The 26,522-nt window shown below is 39.2% G+C and overlaps 5 protein-coding genes across 11 annotated transcripts; 4 read left to right on the top strand and 1 right to left on the bottom strand.

Moving 5' to 3' along the window:
* Window positions 1-1,246: 1,246 nt before the first annotated feature.
* LOC135626957 (uncharacterized) lies at window positions 1,247-8,133 on the bottom strand. Its single transcript, XM_065132819.1, has 11 exons — window positions 7,954-8,133; window positions 6,813-6,977; window positions 6,636-6,739; window positions 6,302-6,376; window positions 4,263-4,356; window positions 4,095-4,154; window positions 3,869-3,934; window positions 3,686-3,784; window positions 2,429-2,473; window positions 1,796-1,898; window positions 1,247-1,485 (listed from the first exon to the last, which is right to left on the bottom strand). The coding sequence occupies exons 1-11, from the start codon at window positions 8,059-8,061 to the stop codon at window positions 1,415-1,417; spliced, it is 990 nt and encodes a 329-aa protein (XP_064988891.1). The 5' UTR covers window positions 8,062-8,133; the 3' UTR covers window positions 1,247-1,414.
* A 2,893-nt stretch (window positions 8,134-11,026) lies between these two features.
* On the top strand, window positions 11,027-12,719 carry LOC135627213 (probable galacturonosyltransferase-like 4). The gene has a single exon (XM_065133224.1). The coding sequence runs from the start codon at window positions 11,274-11,276 to the stop codon at window positions 12,330-12,332; it is 1,059 nt and encodes a 352-aa protein (XP_064989296.1). The 5' UTR covers window positions 11,027-11,273; the 3' UTR covers window positions 12,333-12,719.
* A 353-nt stretch (window positions 12,720-13,072) lies between these two features.
* LOC135626956 (uncharacterized protein At4g15545-like) lies at window positions 13,073-17,899 on the top strand. Of its 2 annotated transcripts, XM_065132817.1 has the most exons (9): window positions 13,077-13,573; window positions 13,659-13,727; window positions 14,743-14,799; window positions 15,014-15,083; window positions 15,263-15,364; window positions 15,451-15,657; window positions 16,937-16,979; window positions 17,348-17,426; window positions 17,510-17,899. In XM_065132817.1, the coding sequence occupies exons 1-9, from the start codon at window positions 13,292-13,294 to the stop codon at window positions 17,600-17,602; spliced, it is 1,002 nt and encodes a 333-aa protein (XP_064988889.1). In that variant the 5' UTR covers window positions 13,077-13,291; the 3' UTR covers window positions 17,603-17,899. The 2 variants fall into 2 exon arrangements, with proteins under 2 accessions (XP_064988890.1, XP_064988889.1); XM_065132818.1 differs by lacking the exon at window positions 16,937-16,979 and having other exon boundaries at window positions 13,073-13,573.
* A 558-nt stretch (window positions 17,900-18,457) lies between these two features.
* On the top strand, window positions 18,458-20,374 carry LOC135626953 (33 kDa ribonucleoprotein, chloroplastic-like). The gene is made up of 4 exons (XM_065132810.1): window positions 18,458-18,961; window positions 19,054-19,155; window positions 19,249-19,551; window positions 19,678-20,374. Exons 1-4 carry the CDS (start codon window positions 18,512-18,514, stop codon window positions 19,801-19,803), a joined length of 981 nt encoding a protein of 326 aa, XP_064988882.1. The 5' UTR covers window positions 18,458-18,511; the 3' UTR covers window positions 19,804-20,374.
* Window positions 20,375-20,522: 148 nt separating this feature from the next.
* Window positions 20,523-25,779, top strand: LOC135626954 (histidine-containing phosphotransfer protein 1-like). Of its 6 annotated transcripts, none has more exons than XM_065132815.1 (9): window positions 20,523-22,674; window positions 22,765-22,852; window positions 23,166-24,293; window positions 24,393-24,510; window positions 24,605-24,735; window positions 24,851-24,919; window positions 25,117-25,188; window positions 25,305-25,377; window positions 25,452-25,779. In XM_065132815.1, the coding sequence occupies exons 4-9, from the start codon at window positions 24,451-24,453 to the stop codon at window positions 25,500-25,502; spliced, it is 456 nt and encodes a 151-aa protein (XP_064988887.1). In that variant the 5' UTR covers window positions 20,523-22,674; window positions 22,765-22,852; window positions 23,166-24,293; window positions 24,393-24,450; the 3' UTR covers window positions 25,503-25,779. The 6 variants fall into 6 exon arrangements, with proteins under 6 accessions (XP_064988887.1, XP_064988885.1, XP_064988886.1 ...); XM_065132813.1 differs by having other exon boundaries at window positions 24,390-24,510; XM_065132814.1 differs by having other exon boundaries at window positions 24,379-24,510.
* Window positions 25,780-26,522: the final 743 nt, after the last annotated feature.

Genomic DNA, 26,522 nt, shown 5'->3' with positions numbered 1-26,522 from the left:
TGTATTCTTTGCTGAAAGCTTGAATATATGGTTGCGGATTCTGCAAGACGAGAAATGGGTTTGGATGTGTTATCCATTGATGGTGTACATAAGCAATCTTCTCTAGGTCAGAATATGGAGCAAGGCAACTGTGATCCAGTGAACTGTGTTCTCGTAGACAAGAGTGGGTAGAGTTTTAATGTGCTTATGGTTTAGCATGTATTGCTGGTTTTCTCTTTTTGGCTCTGAGAAGTAGATTTGTGTCCTGCTGGTATGGATTAGATGAGTTGTCTTACCGTCCATAAGAGCACATTGCTGAGTATTCATCGAAAGCATGATGTGTGATCGGGAGGGAAGGAGCGGGGGGAGGAGGAGGGGAGGGGGGGGCGGTGGGGATGGGAGAGGGGTGGCAGCAGAAGCGTCCGCCAGAATCTCGCCCCGAGAATCTAACCTCCGCACCAAAAACAAATAAAAACTCATCTCCTCCGTAACTCGCCACCCTCTCACCCAAACGGAACGATCCATTATGGGACCCAAGGGTATTTAAATCAAACAAAAAAATAAATACGAACCAAATTGATTTTATGAATGATTCATATCCTTCTTTGCTTCAAATTGATTTAAATTAATTTTGATTAAAAAAACCAACTCTATTGAATTAATTATCTTAAACCCTTAATCGATTAATTAAACATGGGTTTAATTTCATAAATATTATATTATCATCCAATTGAACCAAAAAATATTTAAAATTATAAACTGATTAATCAAATCAGATCAATCAATCTTTGAAACAATCCGATTAAATAGATTCGATAGTTAATGAAGGTACACTACTTCCCTTTTTTTCTTGGGATGATAAGAGGCATAGAAGTTTGGCTCATATAAATATCATCAGAATTGCAATTATATCCTTCGAACGGTCTCTTTTTTTGTGTGCATTATTATCTCTTCATACATCAACTTGATGCAACTTTCAACAACTATATTGATCCTTTTTGGCACTCATATCCTATTGTCATTTTAATTTTCACCATGTGTTCCTAGTAACGACTCACTGGAACAATACCAAACTTGTTTGCTACGTCCTTGTATGGGCATATCAGCAGTTCCGTAAGAGTTCCATAGTGATTTCAAACAGGTTTACCAACCAGAGTTCTATTGTCCTATCTATGTAACAAGTTCCACAGTGATTTCGCAAAAGAGTTGCTATGTCCTATCTCGTCCTTGGGGTCACCACAGTTCTATTGATTAGCACACACAGATAGAGAAAAGATACACCCATCTCCGTTAGTGTTGATCTAAAACCAGGTTTAATTAAACATTAAAATACCTTTATGAATGAGAGCCATGATGAACACCTCGCAAACATTATAATCAAATAAAGTAGATATATATAATTAATTAGGAAGGCAGACCTATGTGTACTGGCAGTTCATAGACCCGAAAGTTTCTCGATCTCCTTGATGATTAGATCTTTCTCCTCTTCAAATTGATCATCTTCACCTACAGTAACACACAAAGTGAAAGTAGTAGTTGTCAGCTAATACAAGTGCTGGTCAGAGAGAAACAACTACTCAAAGATGCATCTTATTTATCAGCTGCTCATGTGTTTATTGGTTGTGGAGGGGAAAACAGAGGTAGGAGCCAATGTGAAAGTAAAAAAGAATGATGATTTATTTGTTCCTTTTTGGCCTAACCATACTGATGACAAGTTGGCCTTTCCAATGGGATGGCTAATTTTCCAATCTCTTTTGTGCATGAACATGTCTGATGGATAGCTTGTCGAAGAACAGATGCAATGACAGAATTTTACCTTTGCTCATAGGAAGATTTTGCAGTGACATCAAAAGTTCTTCATGGTTGTCTATCAGGACATTGATAATTTCCGGTGGCTTGTTTGGATTAGCCACAAATACCTAATTTCAAGAAAAAGAATTGTACAAGAACATTTATTAGTAGGAAGCCGATATTGCATAACAACTGTCTCTTAAACCATTAAAAAACCATTGTCAATAATAGAAAGAACCCATCTTATTCCTGGAGCTTAGGCTTCAGTTAAAAACCTATTGCAATTTATATCAAGAACACATCATCTTCCTGGTTAAATAGCAAATAACCCTTTCAGAAACCCTAGCAAAATACTATGAAAATGTGCCATAGAGAGAAAATGCACACATTCAAGCTGTAGTCAGATCGAGTTTAGATACAAAATCGAAATACTTTTTAAGGCAATACAAGGAACCATAAGCAACTGTGAATAATATATGACTTCAAACCAATTAGTTAACCAAAACTGAATCCTGAACTTTATGGTTCATCTTCATGTTAAACATCAGAAGATAGGAAACCATGAGAAATACCCACTGTCAGCAGGTTTCTAGTTGGAACATACAATTAGAAAAAATGTAACATAAAATGTGTCAAAAGGATGTGAGCGACAAACTACCTTAAAAATGTGGAAGGCAGAAATCTGGATATTCTTGCTTGTGTCCTGAAAAGAACATGGCACATGGACAAGAATACAAAAATGTACACATAAAATTAGGACATGTTATATGACAATTGAAACTTAATATAAACACCCCAAACAAATGATATCAAATGAAACAGAAACAGCATAAAAGAACTATTATCCCAGAAATCAATTTCAAGACATCAGGTACATATTTAAACATTCTATAGCCAACTATGGAGCAGAAATTTTGGCAGTCATTCCAAGCAAACAGATTTCAAAGTTCATAGGCATTCTCTTCTCTTTCTGGAGGTTCCCTAGTTGAAGCAGAAAATAACTAGATGAAGTGTTGACAGCTGAAGTCAATTATCTTTTTACAGGATATTGAGAAAACAGTCTATCAGCAGATATTTCTTAAATCAGGACAACTTTCACCCGTCCATGTGAAGAAAGAAACATTCAGCTGTGCATGCAGTGTCAAACTCTTTAAGGCCTGGAAAAATGAGCTTTAGCCACATTCTAATCCTTTTGATTCTTAATGTAGCCAAACATTTAAGACATCAAATCATATAAAATAGTATAGGATTAATTACCTTTGAAACCATCATCAAATCAAAGATCCACTATCTTGACACTGGTGACTAAGTAGCTTCAATATGTATCTTTATTTAGATGCCGAAGGCTCCTGTTGATTTTGTGGTCTTAATGGACAGGACAAATTTTATATGTTACCAGTGATTAAACTCCTCATCAAGTGTTGGATTGTGAACCGAGGGTGGGGTTAGAGAAAATAGAGAGAGGTTGCAGGTAGGGGTTGCCGGTCAAGTGGTTAAGAGGGAGAGGATTTTAATAAATTATATTTGTCAGGATCTGATGCAATTTTACTGAAATAAGGGACAGAAAGGGTAAAACACATTTTGTGCCCACTCATATGAGCTATATACCAGAACTAAGCAGCATAACCATTTATGGAAAGATTATCTGGAGCTAATATAAGTTTGTCGCCCTCTTAACAGGCATCTGGATATGAATCTATATATAATTTAAATAGAATCAAACTCCTCTATCATTTTGCACATTACTGAACATATGCACAGGATCCCCAACCATTAAAAATACCAAATATTAAAGATCTCATTGGAAAACATAGAAACCATGAAATAATAGCACGAAAACCAAAAATATACTTTAAGAAACATACAATAAGCTAGTAAAACTAGAGTTGTAGAAATATGATGAAAAATCATGTACCTTTAATAGTGCCATCATAATATTCAAGAATCGAACTTCTAGAATGAAGCGCTTCATTGTTTGCAGATTTTGGGATTCCAAAAGGAAATCCGAGAGAATCTAAACAATAATTGACATGAATGCAATTATAAAAGACAGAAACTTTGAGACGGAAGCTAAATGTAGATTACTGATAGAACTAACCTTCAAGGATTGTCTTCTTGTTACATAGTTTGGAGATGTCAGTAGCTTCTCATATAGCTCAAAGAACTGCAACGACACTCTTCAATCAGACAACTTGACAGAGCACGCCGAAACATCTTACCCAACTAACATACCAACTTTCCAGCAAATTATCACAATAAGTTGGATTTGGGAAAATTTAATCAATGAACAACTGAGTTGGTACATGAAGAACTTATTAGCAGACCTGATCATAATGTGAAATCAGAAACTCAGAGACAACAGTTTCATGCTTTATAAGCAAGTCCTGCAAAAATTGTCCATAAGTAAATATAGGAGAATGCATGAACATAATTCTGGAGTCTACAGCATGAAGATAAGTAAAAGCCAAATGCAGAGTGTTACTAAAACTGACCTTGAAGGTAGCAAGAGCATCTGAAGCTATATCAAAGGTCGGCAGTTCCACATATTTGAAAAATAATTCAAAGCTATTTGATTCCAAGATACATCTGAAAGATCACTACAAAATCAAAATGCATTCATAATCAAAAATTAATTGTCATAAGATAATGCAAATGTTATGTTTAAAATTCCTTATACACCTAGCTGTAAAATATTACAGTTTTATTTATCATACTCATACATGAAGTTAATTAAGATGCCATGTTCCTTAATGGACCAATGGTAAAACACAGGTTTAGTGTCACTACACTTGGAATTATCCAAGGTGTCAATCATAGACAAGCATGAAGGATTACTTGAAGCTATAGGAAATCAAACTACATGCCTTTAAATGACCCAACTTAGTGTAATCAAACATTAAGAGGCTTTATGGAAGCTGCCAGCAGCCAAAAAAGTCCTGTTCTACTGGGAACTCTTGCACAAAAAACTCCCTACTGTTGACGAACTTGCCACCATGCAGACAGCTCCTCCTCGTCTCTGTTGGTTATGCGAAAATGACATTCAATCCATTAACCACCTCTTTTTACAATGTGAATTCTCAGTAAACATTCTTTTTTCAGCTCCATCTGAACATCCACTTCAGCATGAAGGAGTGGCACTTGGGAAGCTGGCTCAGTGAAGGAGATGATTTGTCTTTGTTGAATGTTTTTGATCCTAAGAGCCTTAATTGCCATGGGTTTTTGGTTTCTGTCGCGGCAAACTAGAAGTGATGCCAAATTTAATCAGCCTAAACCCAAGGCAATTTTGCTGATTCCAAGTTTCCTGAAGGGACAAATGAGAGATTTCTCATGAAATAGATCGGAGACACCTGCTGTAGGGTTGGTTCAAACTTAATTCAGATGGTTCTTGGTCTAGTCCAAACAAGAATCATGGTATTGGCTTTGCCATTTATGATTCTAATGACAATATTCTGTTTGCAGGTAGCAGATTCACCGAGGACAATATGCTAAAGGCTGTTAGATTCTAGCTATTAAAGAAGGCCTCAATTTGCTTTGAAGGAAGGCATCAAATGCTTGTAGTTGGAGTGTGATGCACTCAATTTGGTTTATAATCTTACAGAAGAACCCCTCCTCGGAGGATTTTAAATGTTGTCAATGGAAATTTTCCGTTTATCAAGTCTTTTTGAGGCTCTTAGAATCCAGCATGTAATAGAGAAGCTAAAGGTCTTGCCAATTGGGTGGCAATTTTTGCAAGATATTCTCATACCACCTTTTTCTCCTGTTGTCTCCTCTGATCTTGAGGGGCACTTCATGAGCATTTTTTGCCTAATTAATGTTGGTTGAGAAAAAAAACTCTATCCTACATAAATAAACCATCATATAATACTTTATATCAATGGACCACTCTGTGCTGAAAATCCTGATGTAGACTTGACATCCAAATGTCACCAAAATCTATAATGTCCTGTTTGAGGCTGACTGGATGGGCAAACTGAACAATGTCAAATTCTTTTGTCAATAGAAAATGTAATTAGAGTATAAAATTCTTGTCTTGCTCAATAGATGTTTCAGCAGAAAAAGTCTAGGCATATATAGATAAAGATCACAAACACATTTTCGAGTAAAAAATTTTTGTGTGATTACTTTCCAGTGAATGGTAAAAAAAAGTTATGTTACTTTATCAAGAATGGTATAATTTGTGAACTATAAATATGATGAGTAGCATAACTTCAATTAATGAGTAGCATCTGTGGGGCTATAATTAGTGGAATTTTGAAGATGCAGATGATGTCACATCACGTCCTCATCAAAAACACCCAGACATATAATTCTTGGTTAGTTTGGACAAGCACATGAAACAAAAAGAACACCGATAACCGATAACAATATGATCATATTCATAATTTTGAGAAAGCTAAACATAAATACCAATCTAAATTATTTAAGCATGAAGTATGATGATTAATTTGATTATATACTTGCAGAAATGTTAACAGAAGAATAAGATAGAAAGATAATGATTACAACAACCCAAGGATTTCTGATAGCTTACTTTGCAAGAGTTGGATATTTGATGCACTCCCTCAACATGTTACCACAGCTCAATGCAATTTCTTTGTTGTTGTAGCTGCTCGGAAAAGAACTAACTCAATGAAGCTTCAAGACTGACTAATTGGAAACTTCAACAACTCAAGGAGGAAAAAAACAGAAAGATGACACAGTTGAAATATAGAAACAATGCAAAGAATCCTAACAGCGAATGGTAGTAAAGAAAAAAAAAAATGGACCACTCCCCTATGACTGGATGACTGGGAAGATAGGAAAGTATTGTTGTAGATACTGAAGATTAGGTGACAAATCAACTATGCACAAAAGACAGCACTCACCAGATGACAAGGAAATCCACAAGTTCCAAATTATTCTCAATATATTCCACACAGCAATTCTGCATCAATAAACTGGACCAACAGTACACCAAATCTTTTCTGGCCTGCTTATGAAAGCATCAGTTAGCTTTGGCACCATTGATGATTAAACTTACATCAAATGAAAGCTAAACTCACTTCCCAACTCAATGATGGCAACTTATGAACGAAAAGAGCAAGAACATCTCCTTTGCATATTTCAATAGCCAACTGTGAAATATGATCTTCATTTGGTTCAACTTCTCCATCCCCTGAAAGCATTTGTCTCATAGAAAGGATATTCTTTTGAACTTCTTCAAGAGCCTAACATAACAAAATATAATTTCTTAGAAAATGAAATAATGAAAAGATGTGCAAGAGACATCACTATCTCTCTAGATTTGCTTTGTACATATTTCTCTTAAAAGGTTCACTTTGCATTGGTTCTGATATATTCAAAGAAAGTGTAATTAAGCTGCCTTTAAACATACAAGTGTGACAGTTGAAGGTGAGTAGAATTACAAAGTACAAAAGCAAAACTGCTCTACGAGTACAAGGTCAGCCATCAGGCAAAGAATTGGGTGCTCGCCAGCATAGGATAGGAATGCACGCATGAAGATCTTAGTTCTAGACTTGTGCTGCAGCATGCTTACAAGAAGAAGGGACAATGAGTTTAGAGCCTAGACAAATGAAACACCAAAAGAAATATATATGGGCGAAGGTGGCATCAATATTCTTATAGTCTCGTTATTAGGTTAGTACTAAAGTATTGAAAACCTTGATACCCTTTGCAGGATTCATACTTCTAGATATATATGATCAAGATTGGACACTAAAAGCATCCTTGCTAGGATCAAAGTCCGAGACAATCTATATCATATGCTATACAGGATGGAGTAGAGGATCGACAATATGTTAGCTACTTCAGTCTTTCACCTTATGGACTGCACTGGTGGACACAAAAAATTGCACAGGATTGAGAGATTTCTTCCTTGATCGGACTGAATATGTTCAAGAAGAATCCAAAAGCCCGCATAAGAGTTATCAACCACGCCCAAACAGGCAGATCGAACAAAACGGCATCTCAAAAGCAGAAGATCGAGAACATCAAAGAAATTTCCACAAATAACTCGATCGGATAGGTAATTGACATAATGCAAACTGAGTAAATCGCAAGCGATCCGTTCAAATCTTAGATCTACAACGCATTTAGGAGAAATAAGCAGATTTAATGATCCGGCGGTCGATCGGAAAACACGAGAAGATCAAGACCGGATCAGAGGGGGGGGGGGGAGACAACCTTAGCAAAGGTGCTGGTGTCGAGGGCCAAGAAGCTCTCCTTGATGGCCTTGGCGAGCTCCGCCGGCGTCGGCTTGGGCCGCGGCGACGACTTGAACAAGAAGGACATCGGCGCGCTTCGCCTCGACTGGCACTCCCTATCTTCGCCCCAAAGCAAAGTCGGTCCAGAAAAGTAGACGTCGCCACGGTTCGATGCTGCTTTTGTCGAGTATGATTCGGTTCCGTCCGGTCCGGTTCGATGAGTGGAGACGTCAGCTTAACATACAATACCCGCTGGCTTATAGTCTCATCGGTAGGACTCAGGCGGATGGTATGCCAATGGGTGACAAACTCATGGTGATGTGTCTCTGCCACGGCAAGGACCATGCGGGACCCAAAAGTATGTGGTTCCAGAATATTCTAAAATTTTAATTGAGTTAGTTCTTAGGAGCAACTTATTTGCTTAAAATAGTTCAAGACCTGACATGGGTTTCGGATTCTACGATTTCAGATCCGGAACTGATTCTGGTTTCTAATTTTGGTTTGGATCGATGATTTTTATTTTTAATTAAAATAAGTTAAAATAAGATTATTTATAATTTAAAGATATTTGTTTTAATAGCGACTCATGATCAAACCATCTATCTCGGATTTTGATTCGATTTGATTTTAATTTCAGTCTAATTCGATTTCATTCCGATTTGATAAAAAATATTTAAATACATATAGTTGAGTATAATATGGATTAAAAAATTAAATCTCTATGTTAGAATCTTGCTTGATAATTTTTGAAGACGTTGAATAGTTTAACTAGTAAAGATTTTGATTGATAATAGAAAAATCCTTAAATCCAATCTTCATCACCTATTTGGAAGAAAAAATAAATTAATCCATATTTATTAATTATATTTTTTTAAGTAGAAAATTTTAATCACAATTTAGAATAGAATGAAAAAAGCACAACAAGCTATATAACCACATATATTGACAGAAATATGGATGGGTATTTAACTAAAATTTAACTTTTTCAAATGAAAATAATTTTCTCTTGGATTATTAAAAGAACTATATTTAGATAAATAAATAAATATATATATATTGAGTTATTTTTAATGATCATAAGATTATGGTAATTAAGAAAGTCATCATGCCAAAATCTATAAACACTCTCACATCTTGCAAAACTAGTCTGTAAATTATATTCTCTAGGGAAAAAAAATCATATTTAGCAATGGATACTCTATAAAAAATGATAAATAATATAGAGTGTTTCTCAAAAACTAAACTAAGGCATAGTCTCAACATTATTTTCAGTCACACATGTGGATGGATATGTGACTAAAAATTAACTTCTTACAGAAAAATAGTTCTCATGGATCGTAAACAAGAATTTTATTTAGGAAAATACACATTGAAAGCTGTTGAAAGGTGGACAGGAATAAAAAAATTTAGATAAATAATCTAGAAATAAAAAAGTTAATTTTGAAAAAGTAATATATTTTTCCTAATCTTTCAAGTTTTCTTATTAAAAGTTCAAGAAAATAAATTATAATAAATAAGGTTCACAATTTCGACCCATTTTGGTATACCAACTAATGATCGGTATAATATACCTAATATATATATATATATATATATACCTAAAATAGCTCCAAATATACCTAAAATTTTTTAAAATATTAAAAATAGCTCTAAAAAACCTAAAAAAAAATTAGAATTTCTAAATTGGAAATAAATATAAATATAGTATAATTTTAGTAAAAAAATCTAACTTAGGAAAAAATAGTGATAAATATCTTTTTTCGGAGAAGTACCTTTGTCGTACATTTCGAATTATCCTTTCGTTAATATTGAATTATCTATAAAAAAATAATTTAAATTATTAGATTTTTATTAATAATTTAAACTTTAAAATTTAAATAAATTAAGTAATCAATGGATTAATATACTTAGTTCTACCACAAAAGAGAACGATATAGCTCCATAAGTGATGGATTGAAATCATTGATTCTATGTATTAGTATATCAATTTGATATGTTTGTCAAACTCAATCCTAAATTTGATTCCATAACATAGTATATTGATGCATCGTATGTAATTGGTGCATTAATATAATGATAATCGTAATCTGATCATCATGAATCACATATGTCCAAAGTGACTCCTAAAGTAAATATGATTATGGAGAATGTCATAATTTTTATTTTCATCACTAATATGCTATTCTGTATCATAAGATCAACTATGACCAACTATCAATTGTAATATTGTTAGTCATAAGATTCTTCATGATATGATGGTTGTAAATACGATAAGCTTTGCTCTATGTCTATATTGTATAAGTTATGTCATATATTCTCAAAATCATCCACTGTCATTGGCTCCTTCCGTCATATTTAGATTGAAGAAGATCTTATTCTTAATCGTCTAAAATTTGATCTAATAAAAAAATCATAGTTTTCTAACTTTGTTGAGTTGGAGAGTAAAATATGAGAATAAGAAAGAGATGTAAATGAGAACAAGTCTGAGAAAGTTAAAGAGATCGAGAGAGTAATATGAACTAAAAAAGGAGGCAAAAAGAGTTAAAAAAATATATTCCTCTAATTCAAATGATCAATTTGATTATTTAAAATGGGGTGATCTTAGCCCTTCATCGATAATAATCAAATTTTGATTGTTACTATTTGGTATAGACCTCGTATCGTCTGATATAAGTTAAATTATGATATTGTTTAGTAAAGGATGATTCCTATATGGATCATTCATCGGATAGATATATATCATTTATGGCCAGCGGTATGGGTCGATATAGTGAACCACGATAGTAAGGATGATGGTTTGCAAGAATCTCTCTTTAAGAGAGAGAGATATATATATATATATACTCGCGCGCGCCCGCACAAAGAAGTGTTGCTCTCTGTGTATCTGAATGCCTTCAGTCTTCCGTCTTCTCTGCGTGCCATACTCAGCTTTCTAATGGCAGCAGAAGTGGTGTTTGTTTCGATCACCTCCTTCCTTGTCTAACTTTGGAGCATTCCTTGGATTGCTTCGGTTGACCCCTCGTCAACCTCAACGTGCCTTCCACCGGCAGGAATAGGCTTCGTTAGATATTAGTACCGGATGAAGTCCACCGCAGAGGAGCTGGTCTCCCGTGCCTCGCGCGCTTCCGCACGCTGCTTCCCACCACCGTCGAAGGATCCGCCGCTGTTCTCGCCCGCCCCACCCTGTTATCACTCCTTTAACCTTCTCCTCCTCCACCTTTCCTCATGGATTCTTTCCCTCCTCTTCTCCTTCGCATCTGACGCCGCCTTCGTAAGACCTCCGTTTCCGGTAGAGGCAGGATGGCCTCCTACCTTCGCCGCCACGGCCTCCTGTCCTTCGTCCTCCTCGTCGTCGCCGCAGACTGCGCCACCTCCGCCTCCAGCATCCGCATCGATGTCATCCGGCGCCCCTCCAGCACGACCTCGTCCATTCCCGCGTTCCGGGAGGCCCCCGCCTTCCGGAACGGCGACGAGTGCGCGTCGCCGTCCGCCGCGGGGCGTGTCGAAATCGCCATGACCCTCGACGCCAACTACCTGCGCGGTACCATGGCCGCCGTCCTCTCCATCCTCCAGCACACCTCGTGCCCCGAGAGTGTCACCTTCCACTTCCTCGCCGCCCGGCTCGAGGCCGAAGTCCTCGCCAGCATCCGCTCCGCCTTCCCTTACCTCGACTTCCGCGTGTACCGCTTCGACTCCGCCCGCGTGCGCGGCCGCATTTCCCGCTCCATCCGCCATGCCCTCGACCAGCCGCTCAACTACGCGCGCATCTACCTCGCTGACATCCTCCCTCCTGAGGTCCGCCGCGTCATCTACCTCGACTCCGACATCATCGTCGTCGACGACATCCGCCACCTGTGGGAGGTGGAGCTCGGAGACCATGTGGTGGCGGCGCCGGAGTACTGCCACGCCAACTTCACCAAGTACTTCACCGACGCCTTCTGGTCGGACGCCACGCTCTCCAGCACGTTCGTCGGCCGACAGCCCTGCTACTTCAACACCGGGGTGATGGTCATGGACGTCGAGAAGTGGAGGTCGGGTGGCTACACCAAGATGGTGGAAGACTGGATGGCGGTGCAGAAGCAGAAGCGGATCTACCACTTGGGTTCTCTGCCACCATTCCTCCTGGTACTGGCCGGAAACATCAAGGCAGTGGATCACAGATGGAACCAGCACGGCCTGGGCGGAGACAACATCGAAGGCAAGTGCAGGAGCCTTCACCCAGGGCCTATCAGCCTTCTCCATTGGAGTGGCAAAGGAAAGCCTTGGTTGAGGCTGGACTCCAGAAAGCCTTGTGCTGTGGACTACCTTTGGGCACCCTACGACCTCTACAGGTCTTCGTTACCCACCTTAGAAGAGTAAGGCGGTCTGGCGAGGTGAGAAGAGACAAGGTCTAGATTCTACAAGGTGAAGAAGACAAAGGCAATGACGAGGAGACACAGAGATAGGATACTCCGATGGGTGCAAGAGGAGGACCCATAAAAAGTTCGTGAGAAGTGACCTCAACATACCAACATAGTGTGCAGGGAGAAGACCTGCAAGTAGAGAGAGAGAGGGGGAAGAAGACAAGTGAGAGGCGTTGAAGAGGGGCTTCATGGGGGACTCGATGATCATTAGATGCAGCGGTGGGATTTCCTTCCGCCATTGAATTGTTCATACTTTTTAGGTCTCGGTCGTGACTGTGTGTGTGTTGTGAGGAAGGAAACAGAAACAGCAAAAAGTATTTCTTATAATTTCTCTAACTTTTCTCGGCATGTATAAATGTCAAGATTGTGTGTATAAGCAAATACATTGCGGCTGAATTATTTAGATGGTCATTCAATTATAATCTTTGCACATGTGACATGAAACGATCGAACATAATTGTCAAAATCGAAGTAGATAATAGTTTGACCAAGTTGGTTGAATATTATCTATCATGCATACCAATAATTGGATTTTAATGCTTATAAATTTCCTTCATGATAGATTTATGACCTCGATTAATGAAGGATGATGAGTTCGTGCTCACGGAGGACTCCCCCTGTAATTGTCGCGCTTTAGATCATCAGATATATTTGATCATCAACCACACATTCCTTCCTTCACCTTATCTCATCATACCAATCCGTGCCTTCTCTGCCACCCACTGCCTTGTGACCAAATCATTCGTATACCCACACATCGTTCTCCTCCTCCTTCTCCTCCATCCCATTTCTAGCTCTAATAACCGCGCCGATGATTTGTTGGTGTCTCGGCCCATCTTAACGGAAGTAATCAGAGGAATCCAACAAAGAGGGGGAGGAGTGTTGGGGTGAGCAAGAAGGCCGAGGGGGAGGCAGATGGCGGAGGCATCGGGTGGGGGGCCGCCCGAATTCGATCTGCCTGAGGCGGTGTTGTCGGCGCTGCCCACCGACCCCTTCGAGCAGCTGGACGTGGCGCGGAAGATCACCTCGATCGCCCTCGCCACCCGCATCTCCGCCCTCGAGTCCGAGGTCTCCGCCCTCCGCCTCCGTCTTTCCGAGCGGGACGACATCGTCGCCGAGTTGCGCGCCAAGCTCGAGGACCTCGACGCCTCCCTCGGCGACGTCTCCGACCGGCTCGGCCGCGCCCAGGACGAAAAGGTCCGACGCCTCTTCTTCTAATGCTCCTTTGCGAACCCCACCGTTGGTCCATCGGCTCTTTTCTCATGCCCTTCGCCCTTCTCAGGAGACGCTCTTGAACGAGAACGCGACGCTATCCAACACCATCAAGAAACTCAACCGAGATGTGTCCAGGGTACTCGTTCCCCTTCCCATTCATTCCACTTCAGTTTGTTCATCTCCGAATCAGATTTTGTTTGATTAATACATTACCAAGTTTCTCGATAAGGGTCAATCCCTTTGTTCGGCATTGTTTTTCTATAGACAAACTTCGATTCTATTACAGCGACCAAGTTAGAATTGGTCTGTCCCGGTTATTTTGGATGATAATTAATTAAAGTTCCACATTTGTTTTCTTCTCAAGAAAGAATTCGAGTCTATGTTGAATTGGTTTATACACTTAGAACCTGAACATTATAGTGTTCAACTCAAATTGTGCACTCCCCTTTCTTCGACACACTCCTTTAAGAAGCTGTTGCAACTAAGGGGTGCAATTTGACCTCCAGAGCAAGGTTCCGCTTCTTATCTGATTCAATTGGCAGCAAGACTCTTAACTAAACTCAATCTGCAGTATTAGTCCTATAGGTTTTATGCTTCAGTACTTTGAATTGGCTACTTGGAAGCAGCCAATTGATTTGAATTTATCCACCATGCACCTTCCAAAATGTAAATGTTCCCATATTATGAGCATACTACTACTTGGTAAGCAACTTTTTTAGTTTTCTTGAAAAATCAGCAGCTCTGTGGAGTTAACAACCAGCTAATTGATTGTAAAATTTTGTCTTACAAATATTGAAGCCTGACTGGTTTTATGTTCTGTTGTATAACCTATGAATACATTGATGTGACAAAGGCTTGAATGATATTAACGAGAATTATTACATGATAGGTCAGGGATTTTCGTATCTCTGATGGATCTTGGAACAAGACTTTCAGATAATTCCAGTCTGTGCTCAGTTGCTTAAGGAACACTTTGTTGTGTCTGAAGGATGAAGACAAAATTGTCTTCTTGGGATTCAAATGTGTACTTACCTATGCATCTTAGTCTAATCTATTCACATAGGAATCAACATCATTTTACCTATGCATCTTAAATTCTTTAGTATACTGTTTGTTCTTAGTATTCTTATATCTTCATTTATTTTGTGTAGTTGGAAATTTTTAAGAAGACACTTATGCAGTCTCTGCAAGATGAAGAAGAAAGTCCAGTAAGTGACTATGTTGCAAAATCTACATGCAGTAATGAATTAATGACTATGTTGCAAAATCTTCATTCTTTAATGGATTGATTTTAATAGATTAATCCTCTCACTGAAGATTTTCTAGGACAAAGTGTGGATGCATTCTTACTTTGCTCAACTTTGAGTTTTTAGTATTTGGAGTCAATAAAGTAGTGATTTAACCACGATCATTTCTGTGCAGCAAGGAGTTGCCAGGGTGGCACCAAAAGTATCAGAAACAGCTAGTTTCTCAAGTGGATCGCTTGTTGAAGGTATTGCACCAACTGATCCTGATTTTCAAATAATTTTTCTTAGATCACTCTAAATTATCAATGGTATATAGCATATCACCGAAAAGATTCATGTAACATAAATATATCATGTGGTGGATAAATAAGACTTAGGACACTGAATGAGTTCACTGTTGGAAATTCTTTGTAATTCTTGTCAGATGACGAAGTTGGATCATCTCCAATAAAATATTCTCAGCAAAGTCGATTATCTGAAACTGGAAGTTCTCTTTCAGAGCAAGGTGGTTCTGGTGAAATAGATGGTATGCTGATTATTATGTTTAGCATTTTGGTGGAGACCAATATTAGATACTTCAATTCATAAGTCATTCTTACTGCTTTGTTTCAGGCTCCAAAGAGGGCAGAGTATTTGGTTCATTAGCATCACTTGGTAGCACACCGAGACTTACTCCTCCAGGTTCTCCACCAAGGCGGCATTCTATTTCAGTTGCAACCACAAGGAACATGTTTGAGGAAAGGTCATCTGTATTTTCTTCCTTGCCGTCAAGCCATCACAACTCAATGAGCTCTCCCTTTGACACTGGAGCCCAAGCAGGTGAGTTTTCAATGTTTCTCACTGATAATATATGATTTATGGAACTGAACAGGTTGCCAAAGTTTCTTTCTTTACTCTGATTTAGGAGGCTATAAAGTGCTGTCAAATAAATAAATAAATAATGGAATATGAACAAAATTTTGCAAATGAAGATAGGATGGGACATATGGACCTGGCTGGCTGATCATCTGACATTTTAACTAAATGCATAAATCTTTAGTCAGAAAAGAATTGGAAACTGAATTAGAATATAACATTATGTTTGCTGTTTTTCTTTATTATTAAATATGAATCAGAGAAATTATTGTTTAGTCGAGAGTTAATTTGTTTTTCTTGCATAAATTTTTATGGCAATGATGAACAGGTCTGTATACATCCTAGTGTGATAAGCAGTCATCCAATTTTAACAATGCCAAATTTATCAACATTTTAGTCTTCTCTGGTTGAGAACAACTGCAACTGAGTGCAACAATAAATTTGTTTCTGGAAGTGTTAAAAAGTATTGAATTTTGATGAAACAGCCATGAAGTTCTAGATTAAGATGTTCTACTGTCTGCTCTCTTCCCCCTTCAATATCATCCATGTGAAAGAAAATCTAGATGCTCGATATACCTAAATCACCGTAAAACATACCAAACATTATGTGAGGATAAAGAAAAAAGAAGGATGAATGTCGACCATTTCACTATTCCAAATTGCACGGTAAAAATGTGAGGGAGGGAGAAACATATATATGTTGGATATATCTATCCATATTGAATTGCAGATATATCAATGATAGAATCATTTCTGATTGAAACATGGTTCATTCAGTATAAATGAACTGATGGAGGGTGGCAAAAAAGGTTCAAATAGCAGCATACACTTTTTCAAATATAGAAATCATTATCTAACGAATTCAACGGGTCCAAGCAAACAAAACAAATGGAAGAGATAGTTGGAATTCGAACTAGATCTTGGTGTCAAAGGGGATATGGCGAAATTGGTATACACTACAGACTTGATTGGATTGAGCCAAAACCTGCTAAGTAGTAACTTCCAAGTTTAGAGAAACCCTGAAATTAAAAAAGGGCAATCTTGAGCCAAATCCTTATTTTTAGAAAACAACTAGCAGGTCGCATGAGATGCCTTTGACATTCATGGTGTTTGGTCAGAGAATTTGGTTATCTGTTGTTTGAATATACCAGAATTGCATTTGCTAATTTCCACTCCAGTAGAAAATGCACAGAGTCTTACATTTTCCTGATTGCCCCACTGATCCATGAATCTTCTGTTTCAGGACGAACTCGAGTTGATGGAAAAGAGTTCTTCCGTCAAGTTAGGTATGTATAAGGGTCTATGGGGTAGCCCTGACAGGAACAAAATGATCATATTTGACTTGCAAGGATAGTTGTCTTTTAGTTCTTGAGCATAAATATGATTGTATGGAGTTTTAAGGGACATATATCCAACTTTCCTAGATAAAAAAAGCGCAATTCTACACTGATTTTGGTCATTACCCATTGTAAATATCACTAGTTGCTTTTTCACAACTTTTGCAAACATGAATCACTGGAAGTGGTGTTCTTCCTAAGGGGAAAAAAAAAAGTGCTTCCTTTCATGTAGTAATGAGAAAAAAAAAGAGTCGTTACAGAATCTGGTTTGTGAATTTAATCGTCTATAATGAACTATTGTGAGTTGTGTCATGCAGGAGCCGTCTGTCCTATGAGCAGTTTAGTGCTTTCCTGTCCAATGTCAAAGAACTGAACGCACACAAGCAAACAAGAGAGGTAGAGTATCACAAGCCCCTTCCCCTTTTCCTCCATTATCTCGATGTTCCTTGATCAAAGCTCTTTTTCTTATCCCATTCCAGGAAACACTGCGAAAGGCTGGGGAGATTTTTGGGCCTGACAACAAGGATCTCTATGCCATATTCGAGGGTTTGATTACCCGGAATCTCCATTGACAACGCTCTTCTACCGCCTCCTAAAGCTGCATAAGGCCAGTCGGTCACTGTTGATTTCATTTGTTTGTACTCAACATATACGAGTCTATTGTTCTGTGCGTCCAATCCATTGATGTCTACAGTTAATAATACCATCACTGCTGTTGCTGGTCTTTCAATAAAATATGGGAATATGTAGAGAAGTCATTATACTTAGCTTGTGTATTATGCAGTTCACAAAGGGGAATCCTCGAGACAAAACTCGTTGCTGTTTCATAGTTCAAGAACAAATAACATAACTTATGCTGGTTAGTACAAGGTGATTTGTGATCGATCTGGGGATTCAACTCGTGTCTGTATATAGAGAACACGAGTCTTTTATACTGTCAAGGCTTCTATTGACTTAGTCTTTTATTGGGGAGTTTCTTGTAATCATTTTGGCAAGTAATATATTGTTTGGCTTGATTAAATTAACTTGATTCAGAGTTGCAAGGGAATGAGAATAATAGGGGAAACAATAAGAAGTAAATAATAAAATGCACCTTTGAACAAGTAATTAATCTAATTAAATAAAAAAAAGGGGTATTACAATTGTAATTCTATAGCTATAGCATTTAAATAAGTAATATTAAAATTTAACTATCTTGAGAAATAAAAAAAACAGCTATTGCAATTGTATATAATTATTGTATATCATTTGAATAATTAATTAATATAACTATCTTGAAAAAAAAGAAACAGCTATTGCAATCGTGATTCTACAGCATTAAATAGGTCGTCTCATCGAGATTCGTGCGGATTCTTGATGGATGGATGGATGAGATCAAGCAGAGGCCAACTTATCTAAAGCCAGAGGATAAGAAGAGCTTTATTCCTTTCTTCCCTTCTGTTTCTGTCTCGTCTCTCCTCTCTCACGAAGCGTGCTCAGAAATGGCCACCGTCGTTTCCATTCGCTCCCTCCATGGCGTTCCCACGCTCTCCTCCCATTCTCCCGCCCACCGCGACCGGACCAGCCCTTCTCATCACTATTCGTTACCCCGCTCCCGTGGACCCAGATCTCTCCGCCTCAAAACCCTCGTCCTCCTCCCCTTTCCTTCCTTTCCCTTCTCTCCCTCTCGTCTCCACAACTCCACCTCCCTCTTCGCTTCCGCCGTCGCTTCCTACTCAGGCGACGAAGATGAAGATGTAGAACAATTCGAAGACGAGCAGCAAGATGATGATGAAGAGGAGCAGGTGTGGAACAGGTCGAAAGCGAGCACGAGAGCCGTCTTCCCGCGGCAAGAAGTGGGGCGGCTGTACGTCGGCAATCTTCCCTTCACCATGACTCCCGCCGAGCTCGCCGAAGTCTTCAGCGAAGCCGGCACCGTCGAGACCGTCGAGGTTCGTTCTCCTCGATCTCCTCTCCAGCAGTCGTCGCTGCCCGTTCTTTAGGTGTTGCGCTAACCCTTCACTTTCTGTGGCGTTCGCACCAGGTGGTGTACGATAGGGTCACGGAGCGGAGCCGCGGCTTTGCGTTCGTCACCATGGCCAGCGTCGAGGAGGCCAACGAGGCCATCCGTATGTTCGACGGTTCCGTGAGTCATACCAATTTGCTGATCTACTGCATGCATTCTTTCTCGTGATTGATTTGAATGTGAACGTGGCTTCTTGGTTGGATGATAATGCAGCAAGTGGGTGGCCGGACGGTGAAGGTGAACTTCCCAGAGGTGCCAAGGGGAGGGGAAAGGGAAGTGCTGGGGCCCAGGATGAGATCCCGCGGCTTTGTCGACAGCCCTTACAAAGTCTATGCGGGGAACCTCGGATGGAGTCTCACCTCGCAGGCCCTCCGGGATGCATTTTTCTCCCAGCCCGGCCTGTTGGGTGCTAAGGTCATTTTCGACCGTGATACCGGCCGGTCGAGGGGGTTTGGGTTCGTGACGTTTGCTTCCGCTGAGGAGTGCCAAGCTGCCATTGAAGCCATGAACGGAGTGGTATTGGTTCCATACTCTTTTGGGTTCCTGTTTGTTTCATGTTGCTTCACTTAATTATCACTTTGTTGTTGGATTAATTTGTCAAACTTATGGTGAAAAATTCTATGGATGTTTCTTGTAATTCAGGTGGTTGAAGGGCGGCCTCTGCGTCTGAGTCTTGCTGAGGGGAGACCATCCACGAGTTCTTCGCAGGAATCTAGAGTGGAGGCAGAGTCTCAGGGCAGCTCACTGGAGTCGAGTCTAAGCTACTGATTTGTTACAATAAGAGAATGGGCTGATTGGATTCTGTGGTTCTTGAGTGCTAGCCGACAGGTCTTATTCTGAAACGGGGACCATCATTTCTTATAGAGTGGAACTAGATATAGAAATATATGAGAGCTGGCATGATCATTAATTCAGACACCTGGAATGTTGACAAGCTTGCTTGCAAGTCAGCTAAATGCTTATGTTCCAGTTAATCCGATCAAAACTGTCAAACTGAAGAAACACGAGCTCCCTCTAATGCTTCTTATCTCCGAGTTTGCTCCCTTGTGTATTTTCTGCAAACTAAATTGAGATGAGCAGTTTCTGGTTTAGGTTTAGTTGTAGGAATTGTCTGTGTCATCTAAAATATTTTACAGCTGATCTATTAAGCTGTGTTCCTTTTAGACTTTCACTACACCAGGTAATTCCTCTTATTAAAGGTGTGGTCTTGAATCAATTTGCAGTGGGTCAAAATTTGTTTTCAAGTGTTTTCTTCTATGGTACTTAGGAAATGTGGATTTCTAACTTTTGTTGTTCTGTATAATTTTGATCCTATGGCTCAGTGAATGTGAATTCTTGACATACTTGTTTAGTGCTGTACATATATTAAAAGGAAACTTGGAAGACATTCTCTTATTGTAGCAATATCAGTGAGCAAACAGGGAATTTGTTGCTCAAACAAGTTTAAGTAGTACAATATAATATGTTTGTCTTGTGCTGGAGAAAATATAGTTGTATTTGCTACCGTATCCAATTAATGGGCAAAAGTGATCCTACTAGAAAGTGCTTCATTGTCGAATCTCTGCCAATCTTGTCCAATACAAATTGAACAAAATTGGTATAGAAGATTTTAGAACAGGCTAACAGAGATGTAGCTCCAAAAGTACTCCCTGATGTACAAACTAGAGAGTTTCCCAATGCATCAATTTAGTGAAACTTCAAGCTTGTTGGATTTTCACAGCATATAAATTCGTTTGTCAAGTGAAGCTCAGGGTTAGGTGGTACTGTCGACTGTCAACTAAATCTGGGTTTTACCCAGCTACTATTTAAATTGCTACATCGAATAAAGCAAGCCAGCAGTTTCTATTTAGTTGGCAGAGTCAATCTAGTGTTTGTCTCAAAACTGTTGATGCATAAAATAACAAGCTGAAAATTGCAGTTATGAAATCAAATGTCATGCTTATTCCTTGAAAATTTCAGATATGATTATTCCTTTACATGGAGTATGTGCTATTTTGCTATAGGAGTATATCATGGAGTTTTACATAGAATATGTCCTATTTTGCCATAGGAATGTGTCTACATGACTTTTTTCTGATGATGTTTCTGTTGTGAACTTACAAAACAAGTTCCAGGTAAACCATCAGTCTGAAGCTAGCCTGGTGAAGATATTCTGCATAATGGCGATGACATTAGCCATTAGCTACATGGAGACATTATTATTGGATGTACGTAACTGATTTTATGTGAGAATCTGGCATAATCTGTAGATTGCCTGGAACGCAAACTCAGAAATGCAGAGTATCAAGCTCCATTAAAAAGTTTCATATGTTGTATTCTCTTCCCTGTTGTCAGTTTATATCTCTTAAATATTTTGTATACCTTGGTAGAAGTGGCTATTCTTGTGATCTGAACTGATTTCTGTGTATCAGGTCATCCATGCTTCATGATGTTGGTGCTTTCTTTCATCTTCTTTTGTAATTTGATTCTGCATAAATATTCTGAAAAGATGGGGGTTTAGTCAAGAGAAGGCTATCTCATTGTTTTTTGTCTCAGTTATTGTGATGAAAGCAGAACACATTTCTAGATTGGACATTCCAAGATGTTGGAAGCTTACTTCTCATTGAGTAGGTTTTGCTAATAAATATGGAGCGGAAAAGAATAAGGCACAAGTAAACATTGTTTTAAAATGGAAGGTTTATGGTTTTGGAAAAGGAATTTTTTATCATTCTGATCAAGTTTGTTGGTGTATAATGAAACCATAATGCAATTCATTCTAGTGAAAAAATGGTGCTCATGTGTCTTTCATATTTTAGCGAACCTGTATTACAAATCTGTGGTGAGGTTATGAAGCTCTTGTTTAGGGCCCATGGCAATACTAAAAGTCATGAGAAATGATTCATCCTGGCTTTTGAGCTGTGATAAAGAAAATTGTCTTCTAAACTTGTGGCATAACTTTGGCTTAATGAATTGGTATTAGGCAAACCAAGTTATATGTAGCTTTGTTGAACTAGAAGTGTAATTCTTGAGGACCTATTTATAAGATGAGCCAGTCCTTATTGATGCAGAATCCCATTTTTCGGAGAGCTACATGTAAGATTATCCAACTCTTTCTCCATGATTTACAGTTGCACAGTTCTTGTAGAGTGGATTCCCTGCAATTCAGCTTTCATTTATTCTTTTTGTTACATTATATTTTTCATGTTGCTCTAAACCTTGGATAGTTTTAAACTTTGAGAGGCTCTTGTTGTCCAAGAGTTGCAATAAATCTGGTTGGTCATGTTGTATCTCAGTACTGTTGGAGAAGTTAATGTATTATGTGCTGCCCCTGATTGCTGATGTTTATGAGGAACTGCAACAGAGGTTCCATGTCATAGAGGTCAATATGATGCTACATTGATACTTTGATGCCATGAAAGCTAGTCAATCTGGTGGCACAGTATACTAGCATGCAATCTTACTGGTATTTGCAGCAACCCTTGTCAAGGGCTCCATAAATAACATTCGGTGGATCTTTTGTATCTTGTGCTTATTAATTAAAAATCTCCTGTGTTGAATGAATTCATCTTTCTGTATCAAGTCAAAATTTATGTTTTTTCATGAATCTTTCCAGGTGATTTTTCAAAGTTCTTCATATCACTAGCCGATGGCTCCTAACAGGTATGTGAACAAGCTCAGTGCTAGTACCTGCAGTGACTTGAATTCACCTGACATGATATGGGTTGAGCTTGTACAAAATGTACCTTTCAGTGTTGAAAAGGATGGCTAGAGCTTGTCCAACAATTAAAATGCAAGTATCTGTGACAGGATCTCAAACAAGTCCCCAAAATGATGTCAGGTGAAATTAAGTTGCTAGCTGCTTTATTCATCTACACAGTGTTTTTCCTGATAACTTTCTTAGTTTGTTTCATGACTTGTGTTCATGTATTGCTTGTCACCTGCAAGAAATGGGACTGTTAGACGAATGTGTTCTGTGACCTACTTTAATTAGAGCATTCTCCAATATCTCATGCAGACATAATCTTATGCAAAGTTTGATGATGAGAAGAGATTAGTGTGGTTGACCTGAAATAATTAGGATATTATGATTTATTATTATTATTGTCTAACGAGCCACATATCATTCTCTCAAGGCATTTCCATTAGTGCAGGATCATGGAGTGCTAAGATGGTTCGGACATCAGACCCTAAATGGGGGAAGAACAACAGATGATTCAAGCTCTCATCCTAAGGTAATGGATTCACATACATTATCACTAGATTAACACTGGAGGCGTATTCCACAAATTTCTGATGTGTGTCACGCACAATATAAATCTCTCGTGGGAAAAATAGTTGAAGCAAAATATTTGCTACTTCCTCACATCCTAATGTTTAAGATGCAATTAAGAAGAAGTCAGTAGTTGCTGTAAGCATAGGTTTGGTAGTTCTTCCGATGTACACGGACGCATCAGTCGCAGTCGCTCTGACTAATGGTCGGCACAGGACGGCGGCTTTGACCGACATGATGCGTCAACGCACAGGTACTGTCATTTCGTTCCTCTTCATCCGTCAACACTGTGACCATGGCAGTGGTGATGGTGGAAGGGATGATGGCAGCTTGGTAGAATGAAATAGGAATTTTGGATGCTTGTTGCAGTTATGGTCAGTGATTGTTAGATCAGTATGCTAGTCTTGTGTTTCGACACAAATAGATGATAATAAGCCAATGCAAGTGAACAGAACAGAATGCTTTAGAAGAACAGGACAAGTGAGTGACTCCACATTTTCTTTTTCTGGGGATAAGGTTTGCAATGGGAAAGATGTTTAAGAAAGGTAAAGGTTGCCAGCCCACACCAGCGAATAGCAGAGACAGAAAGCAGGGTAAGAATCTTGATCAGGCCATTGAACATTATTAGAGAGAGGACTACAGACAGGATCTTGGGTGTGTTGTTCATTGGAGAGAGAGAGTGAAGAAAACAGTGGAGGGACCAATCTAGACCACAGCATCCTTGTCATTGACTCTTTGGGAAGGGTGAGCTCCGGTTGTATTTTTCCTGCCACAGTAGGCCAATCAGAGGTGGCTAACTAATGTTGTGCCTGGTTAGGATGAGATGCTCTCCCAACATCACGCAGCCATTCAAGGGGGAGAGAGAGATAGAAAGAGAATATAGAAGGTAGTATAGGCTGTAAAGAGAGGGAGTGAGGAGCAGAGTCAGGGAACGAAAGAGGAAGGGCGGATTTAATACAGATGGTCATGAGAATTTATGGCTAGCTTTTAGGAGGCAGTGACTAAAAGGGTGAGTGGTTTCTCTGCAGCAATAAATTTCCTCCAAAACTCGGTGAATCTCTTTGCAGTTCCTTCCATATCGTTCTTGCTGATAGCTTTTCCTCAGAAGAGGCGAAGAGCCCCCCTCCCTGGAAGAAACCTGGTCCCTGCTGCATAGCTGCGGAGACATGGAGTTGGGTAACTTGCAAAGAAGATACATTGACTTCACATCAGCTCTCTTCCGTGAGGTATAGGGATCTTTTCTCATTGGTACTTCTGTCCTTGTTCTTCTGATTCCGAGTTCTTGTGATGTTTCTCTAAATCTGTCTGGTGTTGGAGAAGGGGTTTCTGGACAACCAGTACACACAGTTGCAGCAGCTGCAGGATGAGAGCAACCCCGAGTTTGTTCTTGAGGTCGTGACTCTTTTCTTTGAAGACTCTGAGAAGCTCCTCGATGAACTAAGCAGGACCCTGTGAGTGATCTGGTCCACAACTCCTCTAATCCTGTTCCATTACACATGCCTCGTCCCTCGATTCGATGGATTTATCGTTTACATGCTTCTTCTTTCGGCGGTGCAAACTCTCAAGAGATCAGCAGGTTGTGGACTACAAGAAAGTGGATGCCCATGTCCACCAGTTGAAAGGCAGCAGTGCCAGGTTTTCCACTTCATATCCATTCGAGTTGTTCCTTTTGTGTTTTTTAGATGCCGAAACCTTGAAATATTTCCTCAAGAATGTCTGCATATTTGAAATCAAACTGTGCGTTCAATACAATCATATTCTGAGTAGATTTTCCTTGAGATGGTTTTCTGATTGAGCTTATTCCCCACATACTTGGTATTCTGATTGAACAGCATAGGTGCTCAAAGAGTTAAAAATGTGTGCATGGCCTTTCGCAACTGCTGTGAGGAGAGGAACCAAGAAGGGTTTATTTCCAGTCTCTCAATATAATTTTTTGTTCTTGTTGCACATCTTTCTCTTCATTCCATACCTGATCTGAACTAGAATGATTCACTTCTAAACAAGCAAAGCCTTTCTGCAGTTGCCTCAGATGTCTGCAGCAAGTGAGGCAGGAGTATTTCCTGGTGAAGAGCAAGCTGGAAACTCTGTTCAGGGTATGGTAAAAAAGTCTTTGTTTGAATCCATTCTTTGTCAGTCGTGCTCACATTTTCTCTTTCTTGGATGCTAGCTGGAGAAGCAGATTCTGGCTGCTGGTGGATCAGTCCCAGTGTTGTGGTAGTAGCAACAGTAGTACATGCCAAAGCAGTTGTCCAGAGGTGGCAGGAAGAGTTGGTCATGATGTTTGCTTTGTGTTTGGTTTTTGCTTTTGCAGCTTCCTGTGGCCCACTCATGTGGAAACATCTCTTTTTGAGTGGATTCAAGGGATGCCATGATTCCCCACCCCCCCTTGATGCTGTAAAAAAGTGACTTAGCAGCCAAAACTTTTTGGTGTTCCATTTCTGTGATGATGTGGTAGAATAGAGTAGCAATGATATCCACTGTTTGACAGACATTTAGGTCCACAGTTTGCATGCACAGTTGGTTTAGCTAACCATTGCAGAAACACAAAGCATAGCTGAAGTCTGAAGAATTGAAGTGTGATCAGTACATAGACTAGCAAAATATGATGAACCCTAAATTTGAGGTTCCTGCAGAGACATGGAAGTCAGAACCATTTTACAAAGGTAAAATAAAAACAATGAAGGTTAGCTTTAGCTCTTGGAAGTCAATGTTACAAATGTATCCACAGTCTGATTCTTACAATGGCTATATGTACTAACTGTTGCATACTTGAGATTGGCAAACCATAGATAAATGATTGCAGACATGGTGTAATAAGATTGCTGCTTGAACAGGACCTTGACCATATTTTATTGTGATCAAAGTGATTTTTTACCTTGATTTGAAGCTAAACTTGTAGTTGCAAAGCATGGCACTGCAACTCCTGTAAAACATGAAAGTTCTGATCCTTGGATGGTTGTATTTGTTGGTATAACTTGTAGTTGCAAAGCTATACTTGCGGAAGTCTTCCACTCGATCATCCTCGTACTGTATAGATGCAAAATAAATGCAGAGTGGCCGTTGACAGGGTATATTCTGGTGTCACCATCGTTGCATCAGTCGACAATCACATCAGCGCTAACATGGAGTCTTGATACGATGCTTTCCGTCAACGTGGTATCTTGGACTTGGGTGGGATGGACGCTTGTCCCATGTCGTCCAAAATTGTACGAGACACTGTCGCGTAACATAAAGTTGC

This window comes from Musa acuminata, chromosome BXJ2-11, assembly GCF_036884655.1.
Source record: "Musa acuminata AAA Group cultivar baxijiao chromosome BXJ2-11, Cavendish_Baxijiao_AAA, whole genome shotgun sequence".
Lineage (NCBI taxonomy): Eukaryota > Viridiplantae > Streptophyta > Magnoliopsida > Zingiberales > Musaceae > Musa > Musa acuminata.
This window is presented reverse-complemented; position numbering and strand designations above follow the sequence as displayed.